The sequence below is a fragment of the Eutrigla gurnardus genome (assembly GCF_963514095.1).
Source record: "Eutrigla gurnardus genome assembly, chromosome: 11".
In the NCBI taxonomy this organism is placed as follows: Eukaryota; Metazoa; Chordata; class Actinopteri; order Perciformes; family Triglidae; genus Eutrigla; species Eutrigla gurnardus.
Genome location: NC_139925.1, coordinates 16,839,582 through 16,860,005, shown reverse-complemented (window position 1 = coordinate 16,860,005; position 20,424 = coordinate 16,839,582). Strand labels below are relative to the sequence as shown.

Genomic DNA, 20,424 nt, shown 5'->3' with positions numbered 1-20,424 from the left:
GGCCGGCTTCAGGACCGGCAGCTCCTCCTTACTGTTTGACCGCTGGATTTCCATTTGTAGTTTTAGTTTAGTTTTTTTGTCAAACATTTGTAACATGATTGAAAGAAATAAAAATACCATGAAATTATTATCACTGTCCATACACATTTATCAACACAATTGCAATTACTATATGTCTGCATGAAAGTAATTGATATGGAAATAGGCATATGGTTGGATTTCATGAGTGACCGAGGTGTGCGGCACTCTATGTTGCTCTTGCAAGGAATAGTGGGGTCGGCTTAATCTCCTTTCCTTTCGTAAAGGAAGATCCGTTGCATTCTATGCTAAAGGAGATGTGAAAGGAAGCACTGGAGCTCCTTTCCTTTGCATGCTTGAAATGTGCATTTAAAGGGGGAAGAGCCAGACATTGAAAACAGCGTGTGGTTTTCAAACTAATTGCTGTATCAAATCATCTTTTCTGGTTGAGCCTTTTTTTATTTACTTGTGGCAATGTGTAAATAACAAATTTTGGGCCAGGGTATATTGTTTAAGGTAAGATTTTATTATTACACTTCAGATACTAGTGTTTTTTTTTTTTTTTTTTTTGCATGTGGAACTGGAGAGGTTTTATGTGTCAGTTCCACATAAAAGGTGTTACAATGATTTAACATTAGTTCACTGTTTTGCAAATAATGCTGATCCATCCTTACAGCATATTTATTTTCTATTATGCTTCTTTCTTCTTTGAAAACAGATGCTTCTCTCGTAAGTTACAGCAGGCTTGTATGGTATTACATCATTCATGAAAGTGGGCTTGAACACATTTTTTTATACCTGCATTCTTAATTCTTTAAAGCTTTTTCATCAAACTATGTGATACAAACTCAAATATCCAGGTCTGTGCTTACAGGCTTCATTTTACTTGATGTATATATTAAAAGCTTGAGGTCTATTGACTTCATACACACAAGGAAAGAAACGGCTTGCTTCATTTTAAAAGCGTTTTAATGTTTTTTTGCACATATGTAACAGAGATTGGAGAAGTCTACGGGTGCAGATCCAACTAGCAGTGACCCATGGTCCACAACACACTGACTACCTCACCTACAAACACCTGGCCCCACCCACCCACCCCACTGTGGCATTATTGATTGTGCAATATGAAGATAGATCTTGTTACTATGATTACAGTGACAGAGGAATGCACACTATATTGATCAAATTGCCAGAGAATGTGGCAAAAAATAAAATAAAATAGAGGAAGCATTTCAGGACCAATCAGAGTGAAGAGTTATTCAGTTCCTTGAGCCGTTTCACCAATGAACCCGACCAACCGTGGAAATACAAACGCACCCAGCTTTCACACTGGGGCTCAATCCAGCGCTTTGCTTCCACTTTTACCCAGCAGGGGTGGAAGTTAATTAATGACAAAATTACAAATGAGCACAAAACAAATTAAAACTTGAATGAAGCATGTTTTCAATGCAAAATTTGGATCTGTGGTTCAGTTTGAAATCTAAACTCACCTTTTCTGACAGCTGGTTTGGCAGACTTTGCAAAATGTGGAAAAATATTCCTGTAGAATATGTACATATCAGGCTGTTACGATTGTATATTTTGCTCAGTTCGAGACACACTCCTTGATTATGAAATCCATTCAATCGTACAACAGCCAACCTCTAGAGTCTGCCTGGCCTAAACCAGCGCACTTAAGATATTTTTAAAGTCATGGATATTGGGTCAAGGTAAAGAAACCACCAAAACTACAGCATGCTCATTGACAGATCACATGCGACAGGAAGGCTGTTCACGTAATGAGGTCTGAAACCACTGATAAAGGTCACATTCATTAAAAAAAAGTTTTCATGCTATTAATTTCTGCATGCTCTCAAATCTCAATTGCAGATTGATTACAGTGCAAATCTGTTGATTTTGTCATTAAACAACTTCCATATTAATGGAACCAAACAAGTAACTCAACCGATTTCACTTCATTGGTGGCAAGTCTGAAAAAAAAAATAATAATAATATGCAGAGCTGAAGCCAACAAGCAAGCGACCATTATTCTGCAACATTACTCACTTCCAGTAAATGCTTTTTAGAACCAACCTGTCCACTTAACAGCAATGCTTAAAGTAATTTTCTTTGTATAGTACATCTCCATACTTATCCTACTAAATAAACCTTAGACATAGCTTAACTGTGGAACAGAAAATGCATACTGGAGGAAGCAAAAACATATTCCAAATATCTAAGAGAGGAAATAAATGTTTTTAAAAAAATGTAACCAGGGCAGAAAATAAAACCTTACTGGAGTTAAACATTCTTACTGGTCTTAGTCATTTATTCCCCCATTGAGACTCGATAGCTCCTTCATTCAGATTTGTGAAGTGTACATATCATTAAGTTTTCAGGTAAACAAAGTTATACTCAAATGAAGCTTAGTATGGTTGGTAGGTCTTATTAGTAGTAAATATAGGTAAAATTAAACACAGGTTTATTTTTTAACAGTTTGTTATACACAAGTTATACATACAGTTTATGCACTGCAGGGTAACGCTCCAAATTACAGCCACTTTCTCCTTCTTTTCTTTCTATGAAGCTGCATGAATTAGACAGCACCAGAACTTAACAGAGCATAACGATGATAATTGGCTTTTCACAGGTTTTATTGCACAAATGTAGCTGACAGAAAAGCAAAATTATTCAGTGCACAAGATGCTGTTTTGTGTGCCCTTGGTTTTGTACGTTGAATTGCATTTTCTGCTCTTTGAAGTTCAACACGTGTTTGAATTTTTTTTTTTTTTTTTTTTTTTTTTTTACATTTAGCACTTTCACCACATGATTCTGTATTTCTGTTAATATACTTTCACATAATTTGAGGCATTTTAGCTCAAATTACAAACAGGTGAGAGGTATAATTTTAGAGGGTTACCCGGCTGTGGTCTCAGCTTTCCCCACGACAGAGGGATACATGTCATCTTGCAAAGACAAGGCCTCGCAAATACTGAGGATGGACCCTAACAGGAACTACCTACAACTTCCCGAAAAGAAACAAAAAAGAAGAAACTGAGACGACTTGGGAGCGTAATCACAACCGACAAAAGGCAGTAGTCGACGAAAAGCTAAGGTGATGACAAAGCAGAGAATAAAAAGAAAACAGTTGGAGATAGAAAACACAAATAATAGCAATAAGAATAATAAACAGGTATATTCGGGGAACTCCTCTACATAGTGTTGTTGTTCAGCGGCAAACTCTGGTTTTTATTTTTATGACAGCAGCTGTGTGAAGCGTTTGCAGACCCCCTTTCAATTTATTTTCCTTCAATCCGATCATTTTTTTTTTTATCCGTTTTCCCTGCCCCTTATCTTACAAAAACTGAAGAGAGGATACAGGTGGTGTGTTGTAGCTGAACTGTAGCTCTGAGCCAGACCGGACGGTTGATAGGCACAGAGTGGAGAGTTTTGGCTCGGAGCTTGCATGCTGGAGTCACGCTTTGTGAGAGGAAGAGGAGGAAGAGGCAGAAAGAATAGAAGGAAGAGAAAGAAAGGCTGTTTGGGATTTTAGATGCAGCGACCTCTTGTGTTGTCACCGCTGCTGGAGCTGTCCAGATCGTCCAATGAGTTACACGTTAATATAAACTAGTGAGGAAGTATGCTTTCTTCATCATTTAATGTTATTACATAACAGATATTAATAGATTTTGATAACATTTAAATCCACTTAGGAAGTAAATTACATGTAGAGCAGTTATTCTACTAGATTAGTTATCACATCAGTTGCTACGAGCTTACTCTAAAATCGAAAGATTCGGTCAATTGATACAGATATCTTCAGCAAGTATTTGAGCAGAGATGGATCGTTTATGAGGAGCAACCCCAAACAGCACCAGAGGGAGGAGGAGGAGGAGGAGGAGGAAGAAGAGGGAAGGAGGAGCGTCTATTTCTTCTTGCTGAAGAGACTGAAGCGTTTCTCCTTGTCTTTCTCTCGTTTGCCTGGGCTGGACTCTGCCGCCGCTGCCGTGGCAACAGAGGCTGGCAGCGTCTGAGCGCGTGCGGAGGGGGCGGGCGTGCTATGGCTGCTGGGTGTCACCTCCAACTTGTCTCCAGACATGGCCGCCGAGATGGCTGAGATCCACACGTTCATCTCCTCCTGGAGGATGAAGAGAAGGAGAGAGAGGAGGAGGTGGAGGGTAAGCTGTGGTCACCCGAGGAAGGGCAGCTGTTGCTCTGCTACAGAGTTGATGTGGATACATGTAACACTTGACTTTAATTCCCCCTGATTTACTAAATATTGATAGGCGTATTATGCTTTTTTAAACTGATGCTTCTTGTTATTGAACCAACTTTCCCATTTACTGCTGTAACACACTGTAAATGTCCCACCATGGAATAAATAAAGGATAATCCTATCTTAAACGTGGACAAATTATGATTTTTGTTGACTTTTTCATGAAATTTCGACATACCATACTATGACTTTTTTTTATGAGTTTTGTGACTGTTTTGGACTCACTACACTCAGACTTTGTTTGGCACACAATATAAGGGATTTTTATGACTTTTTAATCACTTTTTTACAACAATTTATGATCGACTGACTTTTTTGTTAATTTTTAACATACTATACTGTGACTTTTCCCCCAAAAAATTTGACTATGGGTTTTTATGACTGTTTTGGACTTGCTACACTCCGACTTTACTTTATGTGAGATACGATGGCTTTTCACTACTCATTTTATTTTATTTTTTTTAACAATATTCTATGAATTTTGTCAGCTGTTTTTTTGTATAGTATATTGTATAGTAGTAAAAAAGTAATAGTATAGTATGTCAAAAAAGTGAGGAAAAAGTAATGAAAATAAGTCATAGTATAGTATGGAGAACACAGTCACCCTAACCACTTTTCCTTGACCTCGAGGGGAAAAGTCATGAGGTCAAGAAATGAGAATGAGAACTAAGAAGTATTTAGGAAAAACTCTACTAAAGTAAACACTGCAAAACCTGATGTACACAAGATGTGTTGAAGACAGGAGGAACCTCTGCTAATTGAGAGGAGTCAGATTTAGACTGGTATGGTTCTTTAATGAATGGTTTATATAACCTTTAATACGATAAAGTATAAACATTTTTAATGGAGAAAATAAAATTGAAAATATAGAGCGGAACTAATAAAATACAATTATAAATATAAAATAAATTGAAAATTAAACTAAAATGAAGCAATAAAAACAAACAATTGAAAAAAAAAACAGCTTTTACAAAAGATGGTTAAAAATTATGAGACATGGTTACTACTGTAAATAAAAACAGAACAACAGAAGAATGCACCAAAACTTTGAGAAAAAGAAATAAAAAAGACGTTTTTTTCTTTTACTTACATCATCTTTGGCTTGGAAGAGATACTCGTTCCCATCAGTAATCCTGTGGAAGTTAGAGGATGCATTAAACAATAACCAGTAAGAAAGTGTACAGGACGAGTTTCACTGTTACATCTACAGGTGATTCATTTTCAGGTGACAACCATGCAGGTTTTGAAACAATAGTTTCTATAATTTCTTCTTTTCTATGATTTGCAAGTGGATTTATGGATGTTCATTCATGATTTGCTTGAGTTAGGTTAAAGTAAAAAAAGAAGAGATAAACTTACTGTGTCAAGCTTTTAAGCTCAGTCACATTTGGAAACCTAATTACTTTCAATTACAGTATGGCTCTATGTCATCACCATCGGGATACTCACTTGAGCTTGAAGACATGTTTCTTCTTCTTGTAGTCCAGCGCCACCTCACAGACGGCGTCCTTCAGGCTGACGGGAATCTCGCTGTGGTAGGGAATACCCTGACTGGCGCTCTTCTGATCCTTATAGAAACCCATCTCCTGCTGATTGATCACACAGTACACATTGTGCCACGACCTGCAGAGACACAACCAGGTCATTTATAAATATCTTCATCACCAATAGCCGGCATCTGACTATTAGTTGATTTAATTTTATGCTTTGGTCTTTAAAACACAAATATCTGTATTTTACACACCTAACACTTACTCTCTAAAATATTTCTATGAACAAACAGATGAATCTATGTCAAATGTTTGAGTTTGTTTGAATTAATGTTAAATCCCTTACGGAGAAGAGAAGGAGATTTAAAAGTAAATCAACATCAAAACAAAAAAGTACTGTTTAGAAATGCATGACAAATAAAGAATTGCGTCTTTGATCATGTTAAAACAATCGCACAGTCCACCTAAAGCAGCACAGACACTTGCTTGCTTGTCATAATTCAGGATTTGTTCTGCAGTGATTCCTACCTGCTCGAAGCCTTCTTGTTATGCCCCTCCCACTCATGTTTGCGGTGCAGGAAGCCCTCCAGCTGGGACGTGGGACTGTCCTGCTGGGTTTTGGCCGGCAGGGTCGCCGCCTGGCTGGCCTTGCCCTTGCGAGAGGCCCCGGGAGACCCTGCGGGGCTGGGCTCCGACACCCCATTCACCACCTCTCCACCATCAACGTTATCCTGGAAACAGGAGGGAGAGAGAGAGTCATAGGAGAACTGAGGATGGATCTCTCTCATATTCATTTAAATATATATATATATTTCTCTCAGACATAGAAGCTGTAAATCTGAAACATCAGTGCTGCAGCATGCAGAGCAAAGCAGAATCACAGGCTGTGTTGAAATTATCTAAATTTACCCACAACTGGAACCTGAATGAACAGATAAATAAATAAACCTGTCCTACATGTACATCAGTCTGACTGGTCTGCTTCAATCTGCAATGTTTCTTTGCATTTAGACAGAGATGCATTCACAAAAAAACTACAAAATACTTTAAATACCATTACTACTGACAACTTTATATATACACATCTTTCAAAACACCCACTGTGTCTTTGTTTTGTGTATCTAATAGTCTTTGCTCACCTGATTTCACACTTCATAACAAACTTCACAGTCAAATAATATTTGTTAAACGATGCTGTTACTCTTTGGGTTTGAAGATTCAGGGTTATAAGATTAGGTTTTGCTGGATGTCGAGCCAAAAGTAACCAAATTAAGCTGGTCTCTGTCTCGAGTCTCTACCTCTGAACTAAACTACAACATCTCCAAAAAACTGATATCAGACCAGTAAACAGATCCTGCCCACCAAGCAGTCATCAGCTACTTCAGCCTTAGTAATGCATTTTAAAGTGTTTTTTTAGCTGTTAATTAAGTGAGCTCAGCGTTGGATTCCAGCACTGATTAGAAATCAATTGCACATTAAGAGCACAGAGAGCGAACGCTGAACATCTGATCATGCACCGATCACAAGTTTTAGGACATGCATCATAAATCACAACACCACTCGGTAACACACAATACGGTGGACAGTGTGAAGAAAGACAAGGAGAAGCTAGCAGATGGGAAACACAGCAAATAACCCAAACAAATAAAAACTCAAACAATTATCCACAAAATTGCTTGAAACTCATTACTGGGCATCATTATTGGTGAGGGGACAATGCGATTGGCCTAGTATCAAAACAGATTTAATTTTTCCACACCACACCCACGCCAACCGGATGCTTATTACCCTGTTACTGAGCTCTTCAGGGGCTGGACCAATGGTGGACACTCTTTTTGAGAACAGTTCAGAGGCGGGACCAATCCTGGGAGCTTTAACTGAAGGGCTGCAAGAGGTGGACCAATCCTGGGACCTTTTATCTAGACCTTAGTGAGACCTAGTGAGGGTTTATTGGGAGCCTTAACTAATCCCGAGAGGTTGGACCTATTCAGAGATTGTTTTTTAGTGGCTTGTAAAAGGTCGGACCTCTTCCTGAGAGGTGATCAAGGACTGGACCAGCTCTAGGAACTCAAAGTACTTTTATTGACATACTGCATAAAACTGTAGACCAATACTAATAATCACTGCTAGAAAAACACCTGTCAGGGTTTGAAACTTTGAATTGAGGCTGGTACATTCTACTGCCTTTTTAAAATCCTATGTTTCCAGCATTTCTACACTTATTTCATCATAATTAACTATCAAATATCAAAGCATATGAAGTACTGCTACTGCATATAACAGTTGTCACATAGGCCAACCTATCATTTGAAATGTTTTTGGTTATTACTTTACAACGAATAAGACTTTGAAGTCAGATTCGACAAGTAAAGCTGGGCAGACCCTGTATGGATTATGCCTGATTATTGCCCTGATTTGGTCACTTTAGACTGCTTATAGAATTTTGCAGAATTCCTCAGAGATTTCTTGTCAAAATGGCTCCTATGAGCTTGTTTTCATTTGAATTTGTTCTTACTTTCTACTAATAAAAACACTGAGTCTGTCCAGCTTTATACATAATACTTTTATATGTTATAAGTACATTTCCAAGCTTTTTTATTATAATTTTTTTGTTAGATGAGGAATTTAAACCACCACCAACTACCAAACTTTAACTCAGGGTGGTACATGTTCTTACAATAACAGCCACTTTGGCAGGAAACAACAGAAACTATGTGTAGTTAGCTTCCTATTCCCAATCGCTAAAAATATATTGTTTGAATTAATGTTCCCAGTAGTAAACCAATAATTATTTTTAACTACTTTATTTATGCCTATCCAATTATTATTTGGAACTTACTTTCATTCTATTAATTTAGATCCCTGTCAATGAAAGTAGCCTCCTACACAAACATATATATGTGTATTAAAATAAAGCCCCAGGGTGAAAACTGGTGAAGAACATGAGATGAAGAAATACAACATTGATGATGGTGACAGCATGCAACAACAAAAACAACCGTACATGGAGAGAAGTCACAACTGCATAGACAGACGAACCAGAACGTGTCTGAGTGCTCTGATTGGTTGTGACAGGGTTTATTGGGGAATGTGTGTTAGTCAGGGAACCAATGGACTGGATGGACATGCAACAGAAACCATGAAGGGATAAAAAGAAGTTATAACAGTCAACAATGGAAACAGAGATTGATCATAATGATAATACAAAACAGCGTCGCAGTGACACGAGATATTAACCGAGTAAATATCATGAGGAGGATGGAGGAGGCAGGCACACACACACACACACACACACACACACACACACACACACACACACACACACACACACACACACACACACACACACACACACACACACACACACACACACACACACGGGATATGTCTTAATGATTATAAATACATTTTACGTGAAACTGTGGAATGGTTTTGAAGATTAATTCATATACAGCATAGTCAGTATGTACAACATTACTGTTAAGCTTAAAAAAACATGTTGGAAGGACTAGATTTTTTTGGGATGGAATTATCAAATTTCTGAAAAATATTTCTACTTACTAATTTTTAATTGGACTAGTATGAATGATGAAAGGACGATGCAATTTGCAAAACAGCATGACAAAAAAAATATTATTTCTGAAACCATAATATGCATTACTGATATATATTTTTCGATATATATATTATTTTAAACAGTGAAATGCAGCAAGTAAAATCAAAGGAGAAAAACTTACAGTGAGCATGAATAAGTATGCTTTTTAACAAATAGAACTGTGAGATCTGTTAATCACAAGCAGGGATGTTTGACGTGAAGAAATGCATTTGCTGTTAACGGAATGGTGCTTTACACAGAGTCTGTCTGTGTGGTGGAAGATGTGGTGCACATGAAAGGAAAAGATGGAGATGGTGAATTTGGGAATGTGGGATGTAGACACACACATGGGGCAGGAAGATACAGTAAGAGTTGTGTTTGAAAATAGCATCTAACTAGAAAATTATAGTCATAGTAGCAGTAAGCATAAATGTATGTCTTGGACAAAATCTTGATGTTAACAAATTAATCCCTCCTAAAAATACTATGTCGTAGCATTTTGAAATTCAGCTCTTCATAAATATGTGATTGCTTACATTTACAATTCACTTATAGCGGTTTAAAATGCTTTATTTTAAGACAACAAGAGTAAGACAATTTATCTGAATATATTTTGGATAACATACTACAGTACAACTATTTTATAATTGATTTGTTATCAATGATGAATGCATGCTTTTATATTTTGTGTTATTTTATATTTACTTATATTTCTGTGTATTAACTATGTTGATGATACCATAATCAACATTCTGGATTAAACATAATCCATAAAATTCCTAAAAATGCCTACTTAAGTCTAACTGAGACTTTAAAACTTGATTATGGAGTGCAGGCTGTGTGTTTTGTTGGTGGACTTCTCAGGCGTTCAAGTTCCAGAGGGTGAGTTTATAAATGACGACGTAAAGTAGCAGCAACATTAAGAGTTCAGGGGAGAGGACAGCGGGAGTGTTGAGCTGAGAGAGACAGAGGGGGGGAAGGGAGGAGGGGGAGAAAACATGAGGGGAGGGATGGATAGAAACACAGGCGTGGCTGGATTTTGTGTATTAATGTGTGTGTTTTATGGTCCCATTCATACTCGTACCAAAAAAAAAGGGATTCATACATGTGTTTTCACTAAATGTCTCAAAATGCAAACATTTAAATGTTTAAAATGATCAACATGACTTTATGTTCGCATCACTCATATACTGGTTAGGTTTAGAGAGTACAGACTAGCATGAATAGCCCTTTTACTGTGGTCCATATTGTCCATTTCTAATTTATTTAATTGAACTTATAAAGTACAAAAAGGAATGTTGGGTTAGTTAAAGGAAATTAAACTGACAACTCTACTGTTTTCTGCAGGACTTTTCTCCTTCAGCTTCACGTGTCATGAATGAGAAACAGAATTAAACTGAACAAGCCTGTGTGTCCACCTGGATCTTCTCTTCAGTCTGACTTCTTTTATGTTTCAGACTGTATCATTTCCCGATTTTTCTACTTGAATGTGTGATTTTCTTTTCATCATAGTGTTCAGTTCTGAGCTTTTACAAGTGTTTCAAGCTTCTACAAAGACGATTACTGTATTGAAGTAGATGGAAAAACTTACAGTTGGTAAAATAAACTATTCTCCTTAAAGTATGTTTATTTAACTTCCCCATTAAGGAGGTATTATGAGTTAAAGAAGTTTTGGAGTTTCCTGATTGACAGGTCTTTCTTCAACTCTGCTTAGTTCCCCCTCTAAATGTAAGATTTTCTTGTTCCAGTGCAAATATGTTAATGAACAGTCCCAGACTCCAGACTTGAAAGTGTCTCTTTAGAAAGCCTGAAGTCATGCCACCTCTTCTTTTCTGACAAACAGTCTTACAGGAAGAGTAGGGATCATAACTGGTACTTAAAAAACCTCATTAGTACTGAAAAGGAGGATCCAGATGGACATAGAGGTATTTTAATACAACCGGTTGTTGCACTCTTCAATCAGTAGATTATCTCTCTATTGAACTAACTAGCTTAAAAAGTGCAACCCATTATGTTTTAATGATCAAAATCTCATTAAATTACAGGTGGTGACGCTGATTGGTCCTCTCACACTGTCTCCAAAGAAGACTACATTTCCCATCAGTCCCATTGATTCCTGTCCCTCTGACCCCCGTTATCACAGGAGATTTAAAGGCCTCGCAAAGAAGAAAATCTAATTTTGTTAAAAGGAATTCTACTAACATCTCAAAACAAAGATAAAATGACGTGACAGCTTTAACTTATTACACTTATGAAATAAGAATATTAATCAGTAAGGAGGAGAAGCGAACAATAAATGCTGAAGACAAGTGATAAATGCAGGAATAATAAGTGTGTGGAAGACAACACACATCCGGTTTGTATCTAAGCATGTCGAATGTTCACATCAATACCAAGGGTGTGTGTGTGTGTGTGTGTCAGGGTGCAGCGGTAGCCCTGCGGCTCTGAAGGGTGCTGCTATATTGCTGGTAGGCAGGCGAGCGGTAACTAACCCTGGGGGACTCCTGATCAGACGGCAGCCCATTCTGAGACGCTGGCTCACCCTCCCTGCAAACACACAAAGTACACAAAGAGTTAAACATACTCCCGAGGGACGTCACACTCACATGAACAGCTGCAACTGAAGACGGCTTTCATAACTGACTGATCCATCGCCAGGCGCCTCCCTATGCGCACGTTTCCTTTTTTTCTTTTCCGGTGTGCTTCGTTTTCACTTTCACGAGAACATCAAAAATCCACAGAGGCTGTTAGGTCGTCTTCAAATATAAAAGAAGAACAACTTGTTTCTTAAAGAAGTGAAACTCCAAGCAGTCACTCCTGAAGCACGAGGCAATTCTGCCCACTGGAGAAGAAGTAAATCACCTCTTATTTGCATTTCATTCCTAATGGTATAAATCAAAGCTAAAAAGTGTGGACAGTTTGAAACACACACACACAAACACACAAACACACACACCTGTGCGGAGCTGCAGCGTCGCTGGGCTGAGCCTCAGTGGGCGGCGGTTGTCTCCTCTTTTCTTCTTCCTCTTGCATTCTTCTCACTTCCAATAACTCCATCTGGACACACGAACACATTGAGTCATCGTACAAACTGATCAAGAAGCTCCTCCTCAAAAATGGTTGACCAGTTTCTTTCTTTATCGTGCCATGTATGAATGTGATTTCTCTCATTTGATTTAGGATTGAAATCAGCTTAATTTGAGCACATTTGGGAGGTTAACTGGTGCACAAATGTACTGAATCAAATTTCATGCAAAAATCAATGCTCAGTTTGCTACATAATCACCATCCTGGCTAGGAAAGGTTTATTCGTTATAGAGTACATCCTGAAACAGGGTTTAATAATCTCTATGACTGCAACACAGCTTAAGGAAGTCTTGTAACTGTCAAATAAATCCCTCTTTATTACTGTCACAGTACAGCGCTGCTCTGATGACGTAATGGCGTGCGTCTCACCGTGGTCAGCCTCTCCAGAGCGGAGAAGCGTTCCTCCCAGGTGGCGGCCGACTTCTCGAAGGCCTCGTGGCGTTTGATGAGTTTCTCCACCTCGTCAACGTTCTGGCCGATCTCTCTGCTGGACAGGTAGGGATCCTGACCAAGCAGCCACGCCTCCGCCACGCCTGCGTCCCGGGAGAACTGGTGCACCTCCAGGACTGAACACGTTTCAACATGAAACCACATTAATTCAGCTCATTCAATCAATATGCTTCGTGTGAACATCAACTCCGACTAAATGGTGAACCGTTTGACTGACTGACTGATGAAACACCTTACCCAGTCTCAGCCACTCCCATCTGTCCTCCCACTTGTCGATCATGTCTTTCCTTTTGTCCGTCAACTGTAACAACTTCTCTTTAATCTGAGGGGAGGAAGCATTTTAACAGAAGATTTACATAAGAAATAAGCAGATTCCAAATGTATTCGTGTGGTTTAGGGACAGAGACACAAACAAAAAAAGGTCGGGCTAGGTCAAATATTGAAGGATATCTGTATGAAATACTTTAAAAAGCCTTAAACGACAATGTGATGAAACTAAAGAGCAATATGAGAACCGAACACTGAACTCAGCTGTTAAAAAACTAAAAACAGAATATATAGAATTATAATAGGATTATAGAATTATCATCCTGTTTGGATGAAGCCCCCCCCACCTCATCTGAAGCGTAGTGCTTCCTGGCCAGCAGGGCTTTGCCCAGCTCGATGCAGGATGTGAAGCTGTCGTTGCGGGCGTCGATCTCCGCCTTGATGCCCTGGTGGTTGTTCATCAGCAGCTCCACCGACGACACGTCCCTGAAAACCAGCAGAAAACACAAACACACAACATCAACAATGTGTACTAAAATTAAACACTTAATCCTCAGCTTGTTCACTATAAAACACATCTGGTGATGGATTCTGATGATGATTATGCTTGAATCAACCAGAAATAGACAGTAGACAACCAAACAATAACAATTAATGCAAGATAATGTAGACTTCTATTGTGACATAATCAATATTACAAACTAGATCATGGATTACTATCAACAAGCCAACACAGGCCTCTAAATCTGTTATTAAATAACCCAAATGTATTGGATTTATTGGATTAAATGGAAAAATGTTACTCTTATGAATCAGCTTTTTGCTGTCAACACAAAACCAAGAGGGACTGAAAACAAAACAGTGATGGAGTTTTCATCAACTACCAAAACCATTTATTACCACAAATAAAATGAAAATGTATTTTGGGAAGTTAACTTTTTTGGGAAATCTTATATCCGATGACCTTTAGGTGCAAAGTCACAATTCCCTCTCTCAGCTTTTGTGATAAAAACACTACACTATAACAGAACATTACTACTGGCTGCAGTTGAGGCGGAGCCCTCACCTGGGCTTCTCCTGGGCCTCGATCAGGCGGATGACGTCCTCCATCCACAGCATCAGATCGCGCACCATGCTGAAGAAGCGGAACTTGTCTCCCGTTTCCACCAGCTTCACCCGCCGGCCCTCCGCAGCCTCCAGCAGGTTCTTCCAGGCCTCAAGGACCTGAAGGGGGCGGGCGACAAACAGCAGAGTTCAGACCGGAGGACGGGCTCCTCAAAGACACATGATCGCTGTTTTAACTTTGTTTTTACTCATGTGCTATCTCTCTCTTTAGAGAGGAGGCCCAGAGACCACCTGATAGGCAGTTAATGGAAATGCTTCACAATCAGTGAGGAATCATTTTTATAATAAACCAAATACATTATTAGGGGATAATCTGTGTATATAAACTGTAAACACACTACAGTCATCACTACAGTGTAATATTTGGTGCAGAAGGTAGAGGAGTCTACAGGCTGCAGGTACGGCATCAAGGTGCTGTGGGGGAGCACAGCCCGGGGAAATAAATAAATGGCATAAAAGCAAATAAAACACAATGCATTCATATGTGTAGATTGCAGAGGCTGCTAGACAATAAAGCCATCCTTTTTTATATATATTTAATGTGGATATGTTAGGTCTTTGAAGGCAATGTTGCACATTTGGAAAAAACTGCCTTTTTATACGATCCATTAACAATTTCAAATTGTGATATTAATGGTGAATCTTAACATGCGATTAAATATATGTTGATAGAGGATTTTGCCGAGCCCTGCCTCGATGTTTTCCCTGGATTATGTTGGCTGTGTATCCATCTGCTCAGTGCTCACTCAGACCTCTCCAAAATCTGCTGGCACTACATGGTTACTTGAATTCATAATTTAGATCTTTTAACAGGGTATTCAAAATTAAGAGTTACTGACAGGGTGGTGAGCTGTTCCAACATACATTTAAATATAACACTTTAATACTTTTTGTACCGAGTACGAGCACTTTTGGTGCTGCAGGAATTTAACATGTCCGGAGCCACATCTGATAATCAGACATGACGAGTGTGATGTTCTCAGTCAAAGTCAACAGTCCGACAGTCAGATCACCTGACCTGAGCTAACTAGCAAGCTAAATATCTAGGATCCATATTAATCTGTTAGCATGCTAATGCTAGCGTCTACCAGCAAAGTGAGGATGACAACCAGACAGTGGTGATTATTCACAGACAACATGGTTAGCCAGCTACAAGATATTTTCTAACACTCAGATGGCTCAGCGATCGACGGATCGGCTCCCACTCAGAAACTAAAAATCAACCATGAATGATTCATTCTGTCACACAAACAACAAACACTAGATGTAAATCATGATTTAGCATTTATCAATATTTTATAGGAAGAGTGTTGCTCATGGCCTGGTGACATAAAAGCAGCTTAAGCTACTTCATCTCCCACTCGGTGCTAAATGCCACAAAGATGTTGCATGTTCCGCACCATCATGCAAAAGTGGCTGATTTCCTCAGTGCTCAGTGGCTGACATCCCCAGTTGTGTAATCTTATATAATATACTGACACCAAGTTTCCTGTAAGTTTAAGAGGCAAAATAACACTTTTATCTCTTATTAGGCCTTGCTGATTGCATTTAGCAGACTAATCCTCTCCGGAATGAGCAGTAGATTTGTACAGAATATTTTCTCTCCGCTCCGAGTAACATTTCCAACCACAGACGTCCGACGCTGAGACACTGGTAACACCGATGATGGAAACGTAGCTGCATAGGACTGAAAGCAATATTTTGCTAGCTAAGAAGCAACTATAAGCAAATGCGAACAACAACATTAGATTGCACCACTGTGTGCAGCCATGAAATATTACAAATGCGTCTTAGAACTGATGCTTAAGGCGTACAATTTTTGGTTTTCACTTTCACTAACTGTATTTGCAAGTTACCCGTAATGTTTGTTTTAACCTCCATGGAGGCCCAGGTGGGTGGAGTTTACAGATTGTTGATACTCATGCAACATCAGGTAAGTTGTCATAAAAAAAACAACTCTTATTGGGGTTGCGTTACTTCTGGACATAAATCCACCCACACAGTGATCCAAGAAAGATAAAAAACAAACCCTACACATATTTGCAAATCACCAAGTCCGTGACTAAGACGAGGTCAGAACTGAACTACATGAAAACGACTAAAATGTCACTAAAATTGATTGAACATTTTAGTCAAAGTATTAAAAGAAATTCTAGAACTGCAGCCAAAATGAACACTGATGCAAAGCCAATGTTTTTGGTAAACGGAGTCTCACCTCTCCCTTTCTCTTCTGGGTGGACAGAGAGGATATGCAGGGAAATGGACATACAGGGAATGGTCAAAACACAACGCCATCAAAAAAACACTGTGTGCATCATCATGAACACTCTGTCGGAGACAAGCTTTGACACATGGTGGTATACCGAAGGGAAATTCCACTTGAATTTGAGCGTATCCTTGCTCACCAACATTATCTAAAAATGTTTCAGATGGAGATTTTTGAACGGCTATCTATTATGCAAAACAGCGTTTACGTCAGATGGATGAAGACACCTGCAGAAGACAGATTTGTAAAAAATGCAAAGAATAAATGGTTTGAGTATATTGTAGCTCATTAATTAAACAAATGTAATCACATTGTAGTGGGGTAGGCTAATTACATCCTGGATGATGGATGAAATCTGATTTCCCATTTTCTCATCTGACTCCCGGGAAGACAAACACACTTCCCAAAAATGTTGGACTGTTCCTTTAACCATCTCAGCTAAGGCAACTGTCGCACATCAACAAGTTTCCTTTTGCACCGAGTTCAAAAACCTTCACATGAAATATGGTGATGAATCTCAAGTATCTGACCTGTAAAAAAAACGATTCAGCCTCTGAAGATTTTTTCAGACAAAACCGATCTTAAGCACGTTATTTATGGTGAGTTGACCACCGAATAGATTCAGAAAGTTTTCACAGAATTTGAAATATTTCATCTAAAATCTTTCATCACAATCACTGCCTGGATTGGATTTCCGTCTGCTTCCTCACACTCTCTTTGTATGCAATTTCACTTCACGCTGTGTCAGAACACACATTTAGAAATTCAAACTGCAGGATAGCAACATAATAACGTTTTGCTCTCAAATAGAAGACACCTGAGCACTTTTGGGGGGAAAAAAATACACAATTACCAGTAAAATAATTTCTCCAAAGTATGCTGTAAAGACAAACAGAATTTCCTTTTGGGCATCAATAAGCTTCACAAGAACACTATTGTTCCTTCTGTGAACAGAACCATTAACAAGGAGACTTTGTCATGGTATTTCCTGCATTTTGACCACGCCCTGTAAGATTGTATTATGTGTCGGAATGAATATACTGAACATTGAATGTTGCTCATTTTTCACGATTTCAATTACAGTTCTTTATGTTTTGGCATCTTTTATCAACCTCACGTAAACATATTCTTCATGCTTCATTCTTCTCTCTGAGAAAACGACTCCATCTATCCATTTTATGACTTCCTTTTGCAAACAGATCTTAGTGCAGCAGCAGCGCGGCATGCATGAGGACCAGAGCCTGGTACTTTGCAGGGTCCAGTTCACTTTCAATTCAATCAGTAAGAGAAGGAGTTTTATACTGTAGTTTTATACTAGATATAGATAAATGGACACATCATAGTAGTCTTTACAACAGCGTGCCTGCAGCAGGAACACGCAGTTTCATGTTCACTGACTGAATTCAAAGTAAACTGAGCCGAGTCCTGATGTGGTTTCTGTTTCACTGCTGCCTGTGACCGAAGCTCACCTCTCCCTCTCTCTTCTGAATGTCGTCGGCTTTGTCTCCTGCGTAAGCAGACTGCAGACGAACAGCGTCCTCCTGAAGCTGCCGCACCTGAAAGCGAAGAGGAGTAGAAGGAAGGAGTTCAGGTTGGTTGAGAGAGCAGGCGGATCGCATGAAAGTCACACGCTGATAATGCAGAGCAACAGTTCCCAATTCCATAGATGTACCTGTGTTCCCAGCGCCTGGATGTCGTGTTCGAAGGTGGTGTGCATCCTCTGCAGGGTCTCCACTGTGTTCTGGTCCCGGCCCAGCTCCTCCGGGAGCTTCTTGTGTTTGTCCAGGATGCGGTTGAGAATCTCCTTCGCGTCGTGGTAGAACTTGTGGAGTTCGTAGGACGCGGCGAGGATCTGCGTCCGGGTGTCGATGAGCTCCAGCAGATCGGCCCAGGCCTCGTTCAGGCCATCTTTCCACTCCGCGATGGTGGCGGCGTCGCCGTGGCCCGTGTTGATCAGCTCGTCGGCCTGTCTGTTGACGGTGTCCACGCGCTCCTGGCCGATGTTGCCGGTGTCACGGGCAAATTCTCTGAAACGCTCCTGCAGCATCTGATAGAAGGGCAAAAGTTAGGATTAAGAACAAAGAACATTAAAGTAGCAAGCTACTGAAAAAACATCCCGTCGGTTGACATAAACACCAATGCTTATATGTCCATGTCATCTAACATGTATGTGTCCAAGTACAAGAAAACACCAATGACTGAGGTTTACAGTGCTGTACTAACAGTGACGTGTTCGTAGTCCTGTCCCAGCTCATGAGATCCAGCCACCACCTCCCTCTCAGCGATCCACTGCTCCAGGTCGTCCACCTCCCGGTTCAGCTGGAAGAGACGCAGACGTTCGTCCAGCTTCCCCCGACGCTCCTCTGACAAGTCCTTCAGCCCGGCGTACAGCTTGTCCACCTGAGACTGACGCATGCCGATGCGCTCGCTGCACGACAAGGACAGAGGACATTAGCAATTATGGTTTATTCTTATTATTATATGGTTTATTATCCCTTCAAGCTCCCATTGTTCCTTTCTGTTTCTCTCCTTTTCCCTCCATTTATACATTTCATAAATCTTTTTTTTTTAATCTTTGACTCTTATTTGTTATGTTCAGCTTTATTTCATCCCTCCCCATTTCAATGTACACCCCATCCCTCAAACACCATCACCTGTCGGGGTGTTCGGCGGCCACCAGGCCCCGGCTGGTGCTGGACAGCTGGTGGACGGCGTCGGCATAATCCTCCACTGCCTGCTCCAGGATCTGATGCTTCTTCAGCATGGCCACCGAACTCTGCTCGTCCTGAGAGACACACACACGAAGATTTCTCTTGTTATTTTGTTGTCAAATTGAATTTCACTTGGGAGTTAGGAAAATAAAAGGCAGAGATGTTGAAAGAGAATCTCAGACGGAGAGGGATGGACAGAAATATAGAAGTAAGACAAAAAAGGGGTAAAAAAAAGCAGAGAGAAGCGGTAAAAAGGATGATATGGAAGAAGAAGAAGAACGAGATGGAAGTTCCCCAAAATGACCCTCAAAGACAGACATTATTTGTCAACTTTACAGACTACACATCAGCAGTTAAATGAGACGTAATTTACAGGATACTATTTGAGAAAATAGTAGTAATAAGTAGTAAAAGGTCACGTTTCTGAAATATAACAGAACATAACTGAAACCATCTCTTGCATTCAGAGTTGGAATCTTTTAAGTATTGAACGCGTACTGACCAGCAGAAACAGCAGACAGTCTGACACCAACAGCAACGAACCAAACTAACTAGAAAATGTGAGGAACTGGAAGGTGAACTAAAACTCAAACAAAGAAACGGGAAGTTTGAGCGACAGAGCTGAGATCCCGAATCCAATACTTGACGTTTTAATAAATAATACTTCTAATCCGTGTGTCTGTTTTATCCAAACCTTGACAAGAGTGAGGTCGTGACATTTATCAACACATATTTAACAACAACTTTTCTTTTCCTAAAACACAAGTCAAGAAAAAATATATGCTGTTTGCCCTCCTCATGCTGACCCTCTGACCTCTGACCCCTGCCCTCACCTTGGCCTTCTCCTCCGACATCATGTAGAGCTCCTGTTCGCTCATCCAGGCCTCGGCCTCGCCGGCATCGAAGTAGTACTGCTGGGCCTCGTGGGCCTCGCTGAGGCGGGTGTGGCGCTTCTCCGTCTCCTTCCTGATCTGTTCCCACAGAGACTGGAGCTCAGCGAGGCGCTGCCGGATCAGCTCAGCCGTCGGGCTGTTCTCCCTCAATACGTGCTGGCTGCGCTCGAAGATGTCGTCGTAGCGCGGCTGATGGCCCTGGATCTCCTTCTGCAGGGTCTGAGAGGGACGAAGGTTATGGTTATAGATTCAACATGTTAAAATGCT

At 39.9% G+C, this 20,424-nt stretch overlaps 1 protein-coding gene across 5 annotated transcripts in view; it reads right to left on the bottom strand.

The window, feature by feature from the left end:
* Positions 1–969: 969 nt before the first annotated feature.
* Positions 970–20,424, bottom strand: part of LOC311020475 (spectrin beta chain, non-erythrocytic 1) — a 103,882-nt gene continuing 84,427 nt past the window's right edge. For 2 of the 5 annotated variants that reach the window (XM_084020507.1, XM_084020505.1), the window contains 16 exons: positions 20,098–20,376; positions 19,208–19,338; positions 18,777–18,981; positions 18,226–18,600; positions 18,023–18,109; positions 16,503–16,517; positions 14,229–14,386; positions 13,510–13,648; positions 13,133–13,217; positions 12,815–13,011; positions 12,315–12,415; positions 11,851–11,905; positions 6,292–6,494; positions 5,723–5,896; positions 5,364–5,406; positions 970–4,135 (listed from right to left, as the gene is read on the bottom strand). In XM_084020507.1, the coding sequence (XP_083876633.1) occupies positions 3,923–4,135; positions 5,364–5,406; positions 5,723–5,896; positions 6,292–6,494; positions 11,851–11,905; positions 12,315–12,415; positions 12,815–13,011; positions 13,133–13,217; positions 13,510–13,648; positions 14,229–14,386; positions 16,503–16,517; positions 18,023–18,109; positions 18,226–18,600; positions 18,777–18,981; positions 19,208–19,338; positions 20,098–20,376 (2,460 nt within the window). In that variant the 3' untranslated portion in view covers positions 970–3,922. Of the gene's footprint in view, positions 4,136–5,363; positions 5,407–5,722; positions 5,897–6,291; positions 6,495–9,958; positions 10,315–11,850; positions 11,906–12,314; positions 12,416–12,814; positions 13,012–13,132; positions 13,218–13,509; positions 13,649–14,228; positions 14,387–16,502; positions 16,518–18,022; positions 18,110–18,225; positions 18,601–18,776; positions 18,982–19,207; positions 19,339–20,097; positions 20,377–20,424 lie in introns of those variants that run through there. The other 3 variants (XM_084020508.1, XM_084020506.1, XM_084020509.1) reach the window with 2 other exon arrangements.